At 41.3% G+C, this 16,717-nt stretch overlaps 1 protein-coding gene across 1 annotated transcript in view; it reads left to right on the top strand.

The window, feature by feature from the left end:
* CHRNB4 (cholinergic receptor nicotinic beta 4 subunit) overlaps window positions 1-15,980 on the top strand; it is a 34,804-nt gene extending 18,824 nt beyond the window's left edge. Inside the window, exons 3-6 of the mRNA XM_040413598.1 lie at window positions 1,632-1,676; window positions 5,572-5,681; window positions 7,623-8,571; window positions 15,813-15,980. Coding sequence (XP_040269532.1) covers window positions 1,632-1,676; window positions 5,572-5,681; window positions 7,623-8,571; window positions 15,813-15,953 — 1,245 coding nt within the window. The 3' untranslated portion in view covers window positions 15,954-15,980. The remainder of the gene's footprint in view (window positions 1-1,631; window positions 1,677-5,571; window positions 5,682-7,622; window positions 8,572-15,812) is intronic.
* Window positions 15,981-16,717: the final 737 nt, after the last annotated feature.

Genomic DNA, 16,717 nt, shown 5'->3' with positions numbered 1-16,717 from the left:
TGTGGTGGAACGGGAGCTTCGTGCGCTGGATGTGCATCCCTCAAATCTCCATCAACTGTAAGATGCTATCCTATCAATATGGGCCAACATTTCTAAAGAATGCTATCAGCACCTTGTTGAATCAATGCCACGTAGAATTAAGGCAGTTCTGAAGGCAAAAGGGGGTCCAACACCGTATTAGTATGGTGTTCCTAATAATTCTTTAGGTGAGTGTATATATATATATATATGTGTGTATGGCATAGAAATACCAAGTAACTAGCTTTACCTCTTGCTTCTTGCTTTTTGACTTTCAATATAAATCAATATTCTTGGTCTAGTCTAGGATAATGAGACAGATAAGAAGAAAATAAATGAGAAAAATAATAGAAGGGATTTCTAACACTAATGCCCTTTATGTATTGTATGTTGTATGACTAAATTAATGTGATCTCGTCAGGGTATAATCTGATTCTGAGCATCCTTGATTATGTTAGCCTCCAGTACATGTTCCTCTCTGTAAGAGATTGCATCTGTTTGCTGTCATGTTCTGTGTTGTGTTCTTTGCTATCCAGATGTCCATGCTTGTTTCATTCTTACTGATAAGTATCTTTTTGGTGACAATGTGCAGCATGATCCTAGAGTCTCCACGTGTCACATAAACAAAAGCCCTGAAGGACATGTCCCCCAAAATGTTGAATGTATGTTGACACATAATTTGATGTCAGATCTTATGGCATGTATTTACAATACATATCAAAGGCCAGGAAAGTGCTACTAGAAAAAAATATATTAGTGAAGTATGAAGGTACACCAAAATGCACCTTGCGGCAAATGTTCCCCTAGGTTACCAGGATGTCTGCTAGCAATATGTTTTGATTTGCTAACAGTGCAACTCCATTACAAGCCTTCCTCATTATTAGGTAATCTGAGACACTGTTATCTGCCCAATTTCCCAAGTGACTGTATAAAAAAGTATAATTGAAGTAATGTAGTGTATTTTTCTGGGGAGCTTTAAAAAACCATGCTGTTATAAAACAGTAAGTTACTTTGAAATGAAATTACAAGGTCAATTAGATTTCATATGCATTATGTCTTTATTGAATTTAACGACAAGCTCTGTTCTGACTCAGACAATATACTATTGTGTTACAGTAAAGCTCATCAATATTGAGGTCACTGCCTGGTAAATATTTGCTTCCTTATAACAAGTGTAAAAGACATATCTTGCTTTAGAATTTTTTTTGGTTATACCCAGCTGTTAGAAAGTGGGCTTTACATTAGATTCAACTCATTACTGTATATACCTTAGCAAATGTCTCAAAATGTTGTAAAATGTATTATCAAATTTATAGATTGCCAGCAATGGATTTTTTGGGAATAAAGTTACACTGAAAAAACCAAGTTATGTATTGGGTTTCTGATGTAAGAGGTTCTCTGGTTTAGATGCAGAAAAAGGGGGAAGTAAAAAGCTGACGCGTAAAACAGGTATATGGGACAAAATATGCACTGTTTGGGGTACTCTGAACAGATAAAAAAATATCATTATGAAACTATAACCGTTTCAAATACAAGCTAAGACATTCTGTGAATGCTGACAATGACATCAACATGGCATTTTCTTAATCATCGATTTGTCCCTTTTGTCCTAGAATGAAAGAGAGCAAATCATGACAACTAATGTGTGGCTCAATCAGGCAAGTGCAAATCATGTTCATTTTTAAGATCCTAAAACATTGCAATGTGTAATGGGGAAACAATGTAGGAGAAAATATAAGAATCATAAAGACTCTGCAGGAGGCTTAATTATAAAACCAATGCAAAATATAAACTGGGGAAACCAATCCCATCACAGCTGTGATTTTACTTCTAGTTGTTGAATGTTATGGGCAACACTTCACTTCATTCTTTTTTCTGATAAACTAATGTTGTTGTATCAATTTCTCTTGGAGAGAGTGTATGTTCTCAAATCATATTGATGCCTATGACTACTGATCTACTCCCCAGGTAGGGGTACATACATGTGTAACACGTGTTGGACACTTCTATTGTTTTGGGTTGCATTGGATTAACCTACCGTGTGAAGATCTGGCCACGCCCTATAACTTTACGCTCTAGGCTGTCTTTATCGGACATGATCCAGATGTCCACTTTTTGTCCATTTTTTTTAAAATTGGTGGACAGATATTATTTTAGAAATATATAGCCTAACATGGAGCCAGGAATTTCCCTCTCAGTTACAAACCTGGGCAAGTTTTCAGAACATTTCCTGCTCATACCTAGTGTTAATTGATCACATACTGTATTTCCTATCCTCCAGGGTAAGGATGAGTGGATCGATTCTAGTGAGTTGATTCTTCAGATCAGAAAAAGTTCATCTGTAAGGTGCTGTTCCTGCAGGTGAGTAAAGGACCCATCCGCCTCTTGATTGACAGGGCCGAACATTTTTACCTTGTCCTGATGATCCCCCACCTATACCACTACTCCGAGTAGCAACACAAGCACAGAGATTCTTCTTCCTCTACTGGAGCAGTGTCTATGCATGCTAGCTACACTTGTAGCTGAACAGTCATTGCTTCAGAAGTGGAAGCAGAGTCTGTGGCGCAGGCACAAGATTGTCAGGGCCAGGTGAGATGTCCGGGCCTGTGAATCAAGAGGCAGCCCCTCACAGGTGAAGAACTTTTGCTGATGAAAAGAACAGATTCATTAGAATGAATTTTCTCATGCCTACTCCAGAGCTTCTCTGTGATGCTTCAAAAGCTCATATCACCGAATCAATTTATAACCAGTGGGAAAAAGAAAATGTGCATACATTATAAAGCTTTGTGTTTTAATGTACTTTTCATGTATGTTTTATGTACCTATACTGTCTATAATTCATGCAGTATGAGTAAGACATGTTAAAGGGTAGTACACCATCAGATATGAATGATGCTGATTCCAGTGTAAAATCACGAAACGGATGTGGACCCAGAATTATGGTCATGTTAATGGACCTTAAGACAAATTTATGTGACATCAGTATGGTGAGGGAAGCAGTAACCTTCACACAAGAAGAAACCACATAGGAACATCACTAAGAGCTTAAAGGCTATGGCCCTGATTTATCATACCTTCACTCCAGAATTCTGGAATCAGAAAGTCGCAAAATAGGGCTTTTGCGACTTTTTTGCACTCGCTTGCGCAAAATTTTGTGACTTTTTGCATTAACACCACTCACTCCAGTTTTGTAATATGGGTGGAAAATTGGGCGTGGTGAGCTATGTTAGAGAGTTTCACTCCAGATTTATCATTGAAACTTTTTTAAGAAGTTGCAAATAAGTCGCAATCTCACTCCAGGAGCAGGGTGGAGTAGGAAAACTGGAGTAGCTTCGATAGATGGAAGTGTTAGGTTTAAGGACAAGCCAAATGTATCAAGCTACATGCAACATTTGATAAATGTGGCACAAAGTACTCCAACACAGACTGAAGCAAAACAGACTTCAAATATTCTCCTAATGATAAATTCCCCTTGGGGGCACTTTTTATTATTGCATTGTACTTATTTTGAGCTAAAAATATTATTTTTCAATTGGTCTTTATTAACAATATGGAATTGGAATCCTTTTTTCTGTACAGGGCTGAGATGCTCTAGTAGCAGCCTGTGGATTTTCTGTCTTTTCCGTCATCTGGGGAGCAGACGGACTCCTTATATCTGCTCTCTGACATTATAAACACTCACAATAGCTCAGTCCTTATCTAAGGGTAGTTTTTACACGTTGCCGGAACTGCCTGCCGGATCCGGAAATCCGTGTGCAAACGGATAGCATTTCTAGACGGATCCAGATGTGCATCTGTCTAACAAATGCATTGAAACACCGGTGTCATCCGGAAAAACTGATCAGTTTTCTTTTTTATTCTCTTGCATTTTTAAAGGTCTGCGCATGCGCAAACCGGAAAACCAGATCCGTTTTGCCAGAACACTTGGTGCCGGATCTGGCATTAATGCATTTCAATGGAAGATAATGCATAAGGCAAGTGTTCCGGAATTTTGGACAGAGAAAATACCGCAGCATGCTGCGGTATTTTCTCCGGCCAAATATCGTAAGGGTGACTGACCTGAAGACATCCTGATGCATACTGAACTGATTGCTCTCCATTCAGAATGCAATGGGATAAAACTGATCAGTTCTTTTCTGGTATTGAGCCCCTACCGGAAAAGAATAACGCTAGTGTGAAAGTACCCTTACTGATAAGGGCTCTTTCACACCTGCGTTATTGTCTTCCGGCATAGAGTTCCGTCGTCGGGGCTCTATGCCGGAAGAATCCTGATCAGGATTATCCTAATGCATTCTGAATGGAGAGTAATCCGTTCAGGATGCATCAGGATGTCTTCAGTTCCGGTACGGAACGTTTGTTGGCCGGAGAAAATACCGCAGCATGCTGCGCTTTTTGCTCCGGCCAAAAATCCGGAACACTTGCCGCAAGGCCGGATCCGGAATTAATGCCCATTGGAAGGCATTGATCCGGATCCGGCCTTAAGCTAAACGTCGTTTCGGCGCATTGCCGGAGCCGACATTTAGCTTTTTCAGAGTGGTTACCATGGCTGCCGGGACGCTAAAGTCCTGACAGCCATGGTAAGTGTAGCGGGGAGCGGGGGAGCAGTGTACTTACCGTCCGTGCGGCTCCCCGGGCGCTCCAGAGTGACGTCAGGGCGCCCCAAGCGCATGGATCACGTGATCGCATGGATCACGTCATCCATGCGCATGGGGCGCTCTGACGTCATTCTGGAGCGCCCGGGGAGCCGCACGGACTGTAAGTATACTGCTCCCCCGCTCCCCGCTCCTACTATGGCAACCAGGACTTTAATAGCGTCCTGGGTGCCATAGTAACACTGAAAGCATTTGGAAGACGGTTCCGTCTTCAAATGCTTTCAGTACACTTGCGTTTTTCCGGATCCGGAGTGTAATTCCGGCAAGTGGAGTACACGCCGGATCCGGACAACGCAAGTGTGAAAGAGGCCTAAGAATGTGGCTAAGTGTTTATGACCTCTCAGTAGTTTAGAGATAAGGGTTATTAGATGACCAGCACAAAGTGAAAGTGAAAGTACCAGTCACACAGCTAGAAAAACAGTTAACCCTTTGTGACAGAACAGTAATGTAGCTGTTATATGAAGACCATGGTGCAGAAAATACCTGCTGCAACCAGATGGAAATGCAGTGAAACTATAGCCACAGATGTGAGAAGGATCTTATAGAAGTGTGCAGTGACTACTTACTGTTTTTCACAAGTGGCAGATCTGTTGCAGAAATTTCTGCAACGGTTCCATCCTTATGAATGGAACAAGTGTAAATCCATGCACATGCTGCAGAAACAAACTCATTCAGATGTACAGAACAGATTTTGAGCTGCAGAAATTTCTACAACAAATCTGCTGCATGTAAACATTACCTTATACTGTTTATGATTAACATTATTTAAATATACAGCATCTAGGTGTGTTTATCAGAGGGACATTGTGGTATTATTACAATGATTTTGCTTACAAGATTTTTTTTGATTTACAGGAGAGTTAAAGAGAAGCATATGAACTTTTCATTTTCTCCATTTTAGGAATGGGTAGATTATCGTTTGACGTGGAATCCAGCTGAATATGATGGCATAAGAAAGCTTCGCATCCCATCGAAACAGATCTGGCTGCCAGACATTGTGCTTTACAATAAGTAATAACTTTATATTTGCAGCTTGATAAATGCTGATTTAAGCTAACCATAACTTTGCTTAAACTTAAAAGTTATAGTGCATGCAACTTTGCACTAATGTTTTTATTATTCATTTGCTTCCTCATTAGATCATTACATAGTATTCATTAAAGGGTTTCTATCACTTTGTTTCACCTATTTAGCTTTCAGACACTAGCGATCCGCTAGTGTCTGCTTTATCTAACCATCCTAATATAAGAGCTTATTGTCCTGCCGTTTAGCTAAAAAAATAACTTATATCGATATGCAAATGAGCCTCTAGGTGCTATGGGGGCGTGATTAGCACCTAGAGGCTCCGTCTACCTTAACAAACTGCCGCCGCCCAGCGCGTCCCTCCAGCCCGCCCATCTCCAGCTGAAGCGATCCTCTCCGTGCGCGTCTCTGTTCTGCGCATGCGCAGTGAATGTCTGATCGCTTCCCTGCTCAGACATCTCCACTGCGCCTGTTCCTCGGAGCACTATGACGTCATCGGCGCAGGCGCAGTGGAGATGTCTGAGCAGGGAAGCGATCAGACATTCACTGCGCATGCGCCGAATACGAGGAGCATTGCATTCCGGAGGAGATGGGCGGGCTGGAGGGACGCGCTGGGCGGCGGCAGTTTGTTAAGGTAGACGGAGCCTCTAGGTGCTAATCACGCCCCCATAGCACCTAGAGGCTCATTTGCATATCGATATAAGTTATTTTTTTAGCTAAACGGCAGGACAATAAGCTCTTATATTAGGATGGTTAGATAAAGCAGACACTAGCGGATCGCTAGTGTCTGAAAGCTAAATAGGTGAAACGAAGTGATAGAAACCCTTTAAAAAAAAATTCTGCTGTAGAGTCTGTACAACTCCTGCACATAGCTAGTAGCTGTGGTGCTGCTTCTGACATACAGGTGAAACTCAAAAAATTTGAATATCGTGCAAAGTTAATTTATTTCAGTAATGCAACTTAAAAGGTGAAACATATATATGAGATAGACTCATTACATGCAAAGCGAGATATTTCAGACCTTTATTTGTTATAATTTGGATGATTATGGCTTACAGCTTATGAAACCCCAAAGTCTCAATTTTGAGGTACCCTTTGCTCAGGGGATATGGATTAATTAGCTAACTAGAGTGTGACACTTTGAGCCTAGAATATTGAACCTTTTTACAAAATTCGAATTTTAAGCTGCATTAATGCAATTCCTTTTAATTTGCATTACAGAAATGGACTTTTGCACGATATTCTAATTTTTCGAGTTTCACCTGTAGATCTGACACCACAATTTTCCAGGCTGCTGTGGGTCCAAGGTCTGTTCTCTCTCTCTCTCTCTCTCTCTCTCTCTCTCACCTTTCCCCCTCTCAGTGTTAGAAATGCCAGACCAGCAGGGTGGAGAGGAATAAAGTGTACTGTAATAGAGAATGAGGAGAGTACTTAGAGTCTGGATGGGATGGGTAGATAATGATATCACACAGGCAATATCAGCTTAGACTGAGAGAGCGAGAGCGACAGAAGAGACAAACAAACCACATCATCTGCAAGGGGAATGGGAGAGATATCTTACATTCAGCATTGGTTTACAGAGAGAGCAGAATCTGCAGGTTGAGGGAGCAATCACACAGGCAACACAGGTATCTCGGAATGAAGCTAAATATAAAACAACATCAAAAACACCCTAAAAACAGCAAGATACATTTAGAAATACACTAGCTGCCCCCAAAGAAGGTAGAGGATTATACACTTAGAAAATGCATTCATTTTCTTGTCTTCCAGGGCTACGTAATATCTACTTCAGAAACTAACATCAGTATAGAAGTAGCAATGCTCTGTGAGAAACATTTACATTAAATGTACCATTTATGGGGTCATTTCTGATGTTAATGCAATATTTTGTCTGCCATATTGTCTAATATGTGCTATTTATGTTACCAGTGCTGATGGAACATATGAAGTCTCCCTGTTCTGCAATGCAGTGGTGCAAAATAATGGCAGCATTGCTTGGCTACCTCCAGCCATTTACAAAAGTGCATGCAAAATTGAAGTTAAGCATTTCCCCTTTGATCAGCAGAACTGCACTTTGAAATTCCGTTCTTGGACTTACGATTACACGGAAATTGATCTTGTACTTTCCACAGACTCGGCCAGTATGGATGATTTCACACCAAGTGGAGAATGGGATATTATTAAACTTCCTGGAAGGAGAACTGTTAATCCTCTTGATCCGACCTATGTTGATGTTACCTATGATTTTATCATCAAAAGAAAGCCTCTCTTCTATACCATTAATTTGATTATACCCTGCATCCTTATTACCTCACTAGCAATATTGGTGTTCTATCTGCCATCTGACTGCGGACAGAAGATGACTCTATGTATATCCGTTCTTCTAGCGCTGACTGTATTTCTGCTTTTAATTTCTAAAATAGTCCCGCCAACTTCTCTTGATGTTCCTCTCATTGGAAAATACTTGATGTTTACAATGGTGCTGGTGACATTTTCCATAGTCACTAGTGTATGCGTCCTAAATGTCCACCACAGATCTCCGAGTACGCACACAATGCCACTATGGGTAAAAAAATGTTTTTTGGAAAAACTTCCAGTCTTCCTTTTTATGAAACGCCCAGAGCACAATTTACCCGGTTGTAAACCACGGGGAAAACTCTTGACGAAACAGATGGACTCATGTAAAAACTCTGGTTGTCTTGTGAATGCTGCAACATCAAGACCACATGATTTGAGAGTTAATGAACAGGTGGAACATCATAGAAATCCAGATTTACGATACAGACACTCTAGAAAGTTCTCTCCACAGGTTCAAGAAGCAATGGAGGGTGTGAGCTTCATAGCAGATCACATGAAAAGTGACGATGAAGACCAAAGTGTAAGAAACATCCTAGTATACATAAAATGCATTGTCCTACATGGAGCCAATTCATAATAATGGCCTGTAGCCAACAAATGAAAATCCATATAAAAAAGGGTTTTGTTAGAGATCAGCTTGATGGTTTAAAAGGATTAGCATTAGATACAGTGATGGTCAGTTCGCAGTGTTCGCCAACGAACACATGCGGGCTGCCATCTTGACTCACCCGTCCGGCGATGCACAGGTAAGCCCTTACCTGTGCCTGTCCCGGGAGCCGGTCTGAAATCAAATGCGGTCACCGGGAGCAGGCAGTTCTGAGAACAGCCGCCAGGGGCCTTCATCAGGCTGTTCTTGGAACTGCCTGCTCCCGGTGACAGCATTTGTTTCAGACCGGCTCCCAGCACAGGCACAGTTAAGGGCTTACCTGTGCATCGCCGGACGGGTGAGTCAAGATGGCAGCCCGCATGTGTTCGTTGGCGAACACTGCGAACAGACCATCACTGATTAGATACTGTATACCTGTTTGTAGTTAGATCAAATATTTTAGTGTCCCTTAGACAGTGTACAAGAATGAAGGTATTGAAACAACTGATGGGTTATCATGGGTTCTTCCAGAGGTTGACCTTAATTTCAATGCTAGTGAAAAACATTTTGTGTATATTCTATTTGAAATTGTATTGTTTCTGTCTCATGCATGGTTTTAATTAACTCCCCAAATTTGTTTACCTCACCTTATTGATTATCAGGCATAAATCTGCAGAAAAGCCTGCTTTTTCCTCAGTGGGACCATAAAAATTGACAAGTGTGAAATCAACATACTTATTGATTGTGTAACCAACAAATATTACCGTTCAAGGACTTAAGCTGTATCTGTACAACTGAATGGTCATGGAGGAAAACATAGTATTAGGGCTTTATAGAAATGTCGATGTCCCATTACATGGACCAATGATCAGGGCAATTATCAGGAAGAAGAGTTCACAATAATTGCCTTGTGTAAAGGTGTCACTGATCACCCAATGAATGAACAACACAGTTTATCAAGTGACAGCATTGTAGGTTCGGACACCAGAATCATGTATCAGGGATCTGCTTCCTCAAAACAGTGAATCTTTATGGGGATGTGCAATCCCAGTAGAGATCGCTTGTCCCCATACAGTGGAGATGATTGCTGTATGTAACTGCAGCTCTCACCAATTACAGATAATTTCCTACACAAGTCAGCCCATGTAAAGGGGCCTTTAATAGAAGACATGGTGATGGGCCAGGCAATCTGAAGTTGGTTGACGCAGTAGTCAACCCCTCAAATTAAAAGCCTTTTCTGGGGAGATAACATATTTTTTAAAGGTCTACAAAGGATTCAAAATAAAAAAATAAGCCATACTCAGCTTCACTAATCTCTCACTGCTGGTTCAGCCCCCAATGCTCTCCACTTCCTGGTCCCAGCTCAATACTGGAAACATCAGGAAAGGCCCACTCATTCACTGGCCAGGGTCACCTGGTTATTTTATTTTTAACCCTTACTGGTCCTTTTTTCCTTTTTTTTTTAAATCTCCCTGGAAAACTAATTTGAAGCAAAATTCAGTAATAATTCACTGCAATAAATGGATTCCAAGTCATAAGTTATGTTGGAATACCTTGTTCATTTATGTATTCAAAGACATTCTCATGGTATTTTATGGACTGTATTATAACAATTATATTCACTGGTGTAGAGACATTTTGGCTCCTTTAAATCTGTTTTCCCTCGTGGGCAAAATAGCTAAATTTGTTGCGTTATACCTAGTAAAAAAAAAAAAACACAAACCGAATAAATCTCTTTATAAGTTAGGCTATATTCACACAACAGGGATAAACACATCAGTTAAAAACTGATAAACTGTCAGTTTTTAACCAACGTTTCTTTTCACTGATGCCCTTTTAAGAATTTAAAAACTGTCCTCTTCAATTGTATGGGGGCTGTCGGTCAGTGAAATGGACAAGATAGGACATGTTCTATTTTTTGACTTCCATTATCCACTGGCCGTCAAAAAAAATAAAACGCCATGTGAATAACCTCATAGACTACAATTGTTCTTAAAATGGACGTGTGACGGCCGTTAAAAAAACATCATCACATGTTCCTTTTTTCACTGTTGTGTGAATAAGATAATCAGTATCTCAATATAATTAAATATCAAATTTTGTTTCATGATACATTAAAACATCCCATATAACAGGAGAATCCCATAATAGATATAAAAAAGTCCATACATTATAAACTAACCATATATAGTAGTAAATAGCTATTCTCAAAACTTGGTGATTTGGGGTGTGAGATCCCATTTATTTTGTCAGTATGTGATAGTGTATTCCATTGTCTCTTGGTTTGCTGCCCAATATGCTCCCTTTTTGAATGGAGATTCTGCAATATAAATTTATTTTACATATTGTTTAAGCCAATCATGTACTCTTATTATCTATCTACCGTATTTTTCGCCCTATAGGATGTAGTTTTTGCAGCCCAAAGTGGTTCCTCACTGATTCCTGGTCTTCCTCGGCTTCTTGCTTTTCTGTGTCCTGTGTACAGAGTGAGGAAACCGTCACTCTGTGACCTCACACTGTGCGGTGTCGGGTCACTACTCAGCGTGGCAGGAAGACTAGGAAGAGCTGGGTCTCAGGAGCGGCATCCGGAGCAGGAGAGGTAAATTTATTTATTTATTTTCTCTGATCTGAGGTCTGCTTCACATGTACTTTTTAACATGAAGATCTGATCTGAGGTCTGATTGGGGGTCTCATAAACATTGGAGGACTGAGGTCTGATTGGGGGGGGTCTTATAAAAATTGGGCATCTGATCTAAGGGTTGATTGGGGCTCTGAGCGGAGGTCTGAATAGGGGCCTTATTAACATTGGAGGTCTAATTTGAGGTCTGATTGGGGGTCTTATTATCATTGGGGGTCTGTTCTTAGGTCTGATTAACATTGGGGGTCTGTTTGGTGTTCTGAGCTGAGGTTTGATTACCATTATGTATATATATATATATATATATATATATATATATATATATTGTGGCGATGTTTACAGTAAAAGTCCTGGAAGGGGTGTATATCTCACTCAGGTTCCTCAACTGGGTGAGATAAGTAAAATCCAGGAGGATGGCGCTGGCTTAAGCAAACATAGTTGCTGGAGCAATTTGTTTTGTTGGAGTACAAGGGCTGGATTTTATTTGGACTGGGAAAGTAGGTTTGGTAGTGGGACCTTTCCAGTCCACCCCCCATTCCACGGCAGGATTTCCCCTACCCTGAGGTCATCGCAGATGAGGCCTGCTGTAATCAAGGAGGCATAAAACCAACCCCCTGTGTGTCAGTCTGAGAAGAGAGGACTTGTAAACAGAGGCCTAGTGAGGCTCTGGGTGGTCTCAGCCAGAAAGGCTGAGGGGCCACGAGGCTACGTGTAGCCGGACCTCTTCCCCGTATGGACTTGTGTTTGATGACCGGTTCTGCTAAGGCTTGGAGCCTGAGACCCTGTGATTAACCTGTGCTTAGAGGTGAGTCAGGGAAAACTACTGTTGTATTAGTTAGAGCCCAGACGGTCAGGAGTTTATTTTGATGCTTTATGTTTGTGTTGGTGCTGAAGTGCCAAAATAAAGCACCAGTTGGGACATTAAATCCAGTTGTCTGCGAAGAAGTCTGTGATTGCGACCCCCGAGAGAGAGCGATCCCTTACAATATACATATAATGTATATATAAATATATATATATATATTTTTATATATATAAAATTTTCCTCCTCTAATTTTCCTCCTTCGTCTTATAGGGAGAAAAATATGGTATATGTTTTTTACACTTGTAAGTCATACTCTTGCCATCACCAAGTTCTGAGAATTGCTATTTACTACTATATATAGTTAGTTTATAATGTATGGATTTGTTGTATCTATTATGGGATTCACCTGTTATATGTAGTTTGCTGCCTTTTTTAAATATTTTTTTGTATTATGAAATAAAATTTGATATTTGATTATATTTGAGATACCTTGTGGTCATGTGTATAGGCGATTATCTTAGATTACAGTTTTCCACTAGGGACACATTATTGCATTAGTCCAGGTTATTTTTTTGGAGTGTATACTGTCATGTATTAGTAATACACATTAAGATCCATTACAAACAGATTAAACTAGAAGCATCATATTCACCAGGAATCCTTGACCTTCGGAAACCATAATGCCAATATGAACAGAGCCTAAAGGGCCCTTTACATGGACTGTGAATCCCGTAGATAATCACTAGCGATTATCTGGCAGTGTAAAAGTGCCACTGATTACCCAATGAACGAGCAAAACGCTTGTTCATCGGGAAATAGAACAATTATGCAGACACAGAAATTATTGTTTGCTGGCAGTAGATCTTGCTGTGTAAACTCGACCTGCTGCCGGCAAATAACAAGTCTGTATGGCAGGAGTCGGCAACCTTTTTAAGATTGAGTGCCAATTTTACCCCTTAGTGACCAGCCTGTTTTGGGCCTTATTGACCAAGCGTTTTTCTTCCCTTTTTCATCGTCGCGTTCCAAGAGCTATAACTTTTTAGTTTTTCCGTCTATATAGCTTTATGAAGGCTTGTTTTGTGCGAGACAAGTTGTAGTTTTTAATGGCGCCATTTTAGGGCACACATAACTTTCTGATTAACTTTTATTAACTCTTTCTGTGAGGGAGATGGTAAAAACAGCAATACTGCCACTACGTTTTTACGTTATAAATTTTGCAGCGTTCATTTTTTGGTATAAATAACATCATATCTTTATTCTCTAGGTCAGTACGATTACAGTGATACCAAATACATATTTTATTTTTTACATTTTACAACTTTTTTGCAATAAAGCCCCTTTTTTTTTTAAAGAAAACAATTTATTTGCATTGCCGCTTCCCAAGACCCATAACTTTTTTCTTTTTCTTTCTATAGAGTTGTGTGAGGGCTTGATTTTTGCGGGACAACTTGTATTTTTCATTGGTATCAGTTTGGAGTATATGGCACTTTTTGATCGCTTGTTATTATGTTTTTTCAGTGGCAACTAAGAATAAATTAGGCTACTTTCACACTTGCGGCAGGACGGATCCGACAGGCTGTTCACCCTGTCGGATCCGTCCTTCCGCTATTTTGCCGTGCCGCCGGATCGGCGCTCCGTCCCCATTGACTATAATGGGGATTGGGGCGGAGCTCCGGCGCAGCATGGCAGTGCACGGCGAAAGTCCGCCGGACTAAAAGTCCTGCATGTCCGACTTTTTAGTCCGGCGGCTTTTCACCACGAACTGCCGTACTGCGCCGAAGCTCCACCCCGTCCCCATTATAGTCAATGGGGACGGAGCGCCGGTCCGGCGGCACGGTGAAATAGCGGAAGGACGGATCCGACAGGGTGAACAGCCTGTCGGATCCGTCCTGCCGCAAGTGTGAAAGCGCCCTTAGCAATTCAGTCATTTTTTTTCCAAATTTCTTTTTTACACCGTTCATCGTAGAGGATTATTTAAATGATATTTATGTAGTCCGGGTCGTTACGGACGCGGCAATACCAAACATATGGGGAAGATTTGGTTTTTGCAATTTTTTTCATTGAAAAGCGTATTTTTAAAAGGAAAAAAAAACGTGATTTTTTAATGGGATTTTTTTTTATTGAATAAATGAGTTTTTTTGTTTATGTTTTTACCATTTAATTGTCCCACAAGGGGACTATAACAGACAGCTTTTTGATTGCTTTTAAAATGCAATGCACTATCCCTATACAGTAGTGCATTGCATTTTAATGGCAATGCTATTCTGACATTGACCAGCAGCCTGCTGGAAATTACTGAAGGCTGGTCTTGGCCTACATCAGACCCTAGGAAGCCTTCACACACATCGGCACCCCGCGATCGCATTTGCGGGGTGCCGATGGGAGACTGAGGGAGTCCGTTCCCTCTGTCAGCAATTTACATGCGGTGGGCGCCATTGCCCATGGAATGTAAAGTGTTAAACAGCCCGAATCGGCACTTCTGACGGTCCAGGCTGTTAGAGCAGGGCCTCGGCTCTCATGTGAGAGCCGGGTCTCTGCTCCCCGCTGCACGCTTAGACTGGGCGACGTAAAAAAGCGGGTTAAGGGTTAAAAGGGGTTAAGAAAAAAAAATTGAAGCGCTCAGCGTGCCGGGCAATACAGAAAAGTCATATAACACAAACTGTACGTGACAAAAAAACTAATCAGTTTAACTTACCACTCAATGCGACCCTTGTTCCTGACTTTCTTTGCAAAGACGATCCAGCTTTATTTTATGCAGAGACTTTTAGGTCTCTCTGGCAGTCACATATAGGCTCACTATCCTCCACACCCCCTAAAGTTGTCAGAAACTTGTTCCATATTGTCCCCCCATTTTCCCCAGCAGTCTCGCCATTCTCCCGCCCCACCAAGTTGTCAGAAGCTTGCTCCACATTGTCCCTCCATAACCCCCAGCGGTAACATGCACCCCCCAATTTAGTCACACAGTTTCCTCCATTCCCCAAGCACACCATCCCCTGCTGTCACATATGTCACTACTACTTCTAACCCTCTGCTGTCACCTGTGCCACTACTACTGCCGTCTCATTACCTGTCACTTGTGTTACTATTACTCCCATCCCTGTCACCTGTGTCATTAATCCCATCTCTGTGCTGTTAGCCTGCGCCAGCAGAACAGCAGTCGAGGAACACTAGCGGTACAGCAGCCAGCCCGTGAAGTAGTGGAGTGTGAAGCTGGCTGGCACGGCGGGAAGCGTGAGGGGTGGGCCTTGGTGATGGGTTCTGTGCAGCGCATCAGTACTCAGCCAGCCAACCAACCGTGAGGCAGTGGAGTCTCGTAGCTGGTTAGCACTGCGGGAAACATGTGGGACGGGCTTAGTAGACGCACCCTGTGTAGCGTGTCTGAATTTTTTTAAATTAAAGGTGCAGTGCGTCGCGATGCAGTGTGACTGCGTGCCAGTAAAATATGGCCTGCATGCCATCTCTGGCACGCGTTCCGGGATTGCCAACCCCTGCTGTATGGGGGCGAGCGATTGCATTAGCGATCACTCGTCCACATACTGTGATCGCTGCATCCTGATTGTCTGGATGGGAGGTTCCTTCCCGACAATGTGCTGCTTTATCGTCCCATGTAAAGGTTTAGTACCATCCTATTACCAGACATCTTTGCTATATTTACTACTAAATTTATATAATGAATTCAGTACAATTCAATAATTTGATATTAACCAACATGCATATGGATGTTTCTTACAGATTATTGAAGATTGGAAGTATGTTGCCATGGTTGTGGACAGACTCTTTCTATGGATTTTCATCATTGTATGCGTCGTAGGAACTGTTGGACTTTTCATGCAGCCTCTGCTATATAACCAGACACCAACTGGAAGTCATTAGTGGGAAGAACACCGTGCAATATTACCTTAAGGCTTCCTGCACACGACTGTATATGTTTTTGCAGTCCTCAAATCGCGGATCCGCAAAACACGGATACTGGCCGCGTGAGTTCCGCATTTCGCGGATGGGTATGTACTGCCCATGTCAGAAATGCCTATTCTTGTTTGCAACATGGAGAAGAATAGGACATGTTTTATTTATTTTTTGCTGGGCAACAGAATGGAAATATGATGCACACATCACACGGAGTGCTGTCCGCATCTTGTGTGGCCCGTTGAATTGAATGGGTCCGCATTCAATCTGCAAAAAATGTGGATCAGATGTGGACCAAAACTACGGTAGTGTGCATGAGGCCTAATAAGGACAATGCTTCCTAATTTATATCCTTGCTGGACTTCAAAGGATAATTGTTTTTTTTTTACAATGGAGATAAGCTCTTTTTTTTTCTCATATAGCTTACTTTTCAATGTCTAGATTTGTTGTGCATTTATATCCAATAAAGAACATTTCTTTTTATGATGGAATACAATCATTTATCAAATAAAACATTTTCAGACAAGTGATAAATGGCAATTGATAAAAGTCTGGCAGATGTTAATAAGACATTAGGCAACTTTCACACAGTCAGTGTTTGATCAGCGATTGTCATCTGTGATTGTGAGGTGCGGGTCAAAGACACAGAACAAGAGCAATTCTTGTGGGGCCAAATACGCCCATTGAAGTCTATGTGTCCTTGAAAAAACACGGACACAACAGTTTTTCAC

The sequence above is a fragment of the Bufo bufo genome, chromosome 1, assembly GCF_905171765.1.
Source record: "Bufo bufo chromosome 1, aBufBuf1.1, whole genome shotgun sequence".
Taxonomy (NCBI): domain Eukaryota; kingdom Metazoa; phylum Chordata; class Amphibia; order Anura; family Bufonidae; genus Bufo; species Bufo bufo.
The sequence above is the reverse complement of the archived record's forward strand: the minus strand, read 5'-3'. Positions and strand labels throughout refer to the sequence as shown.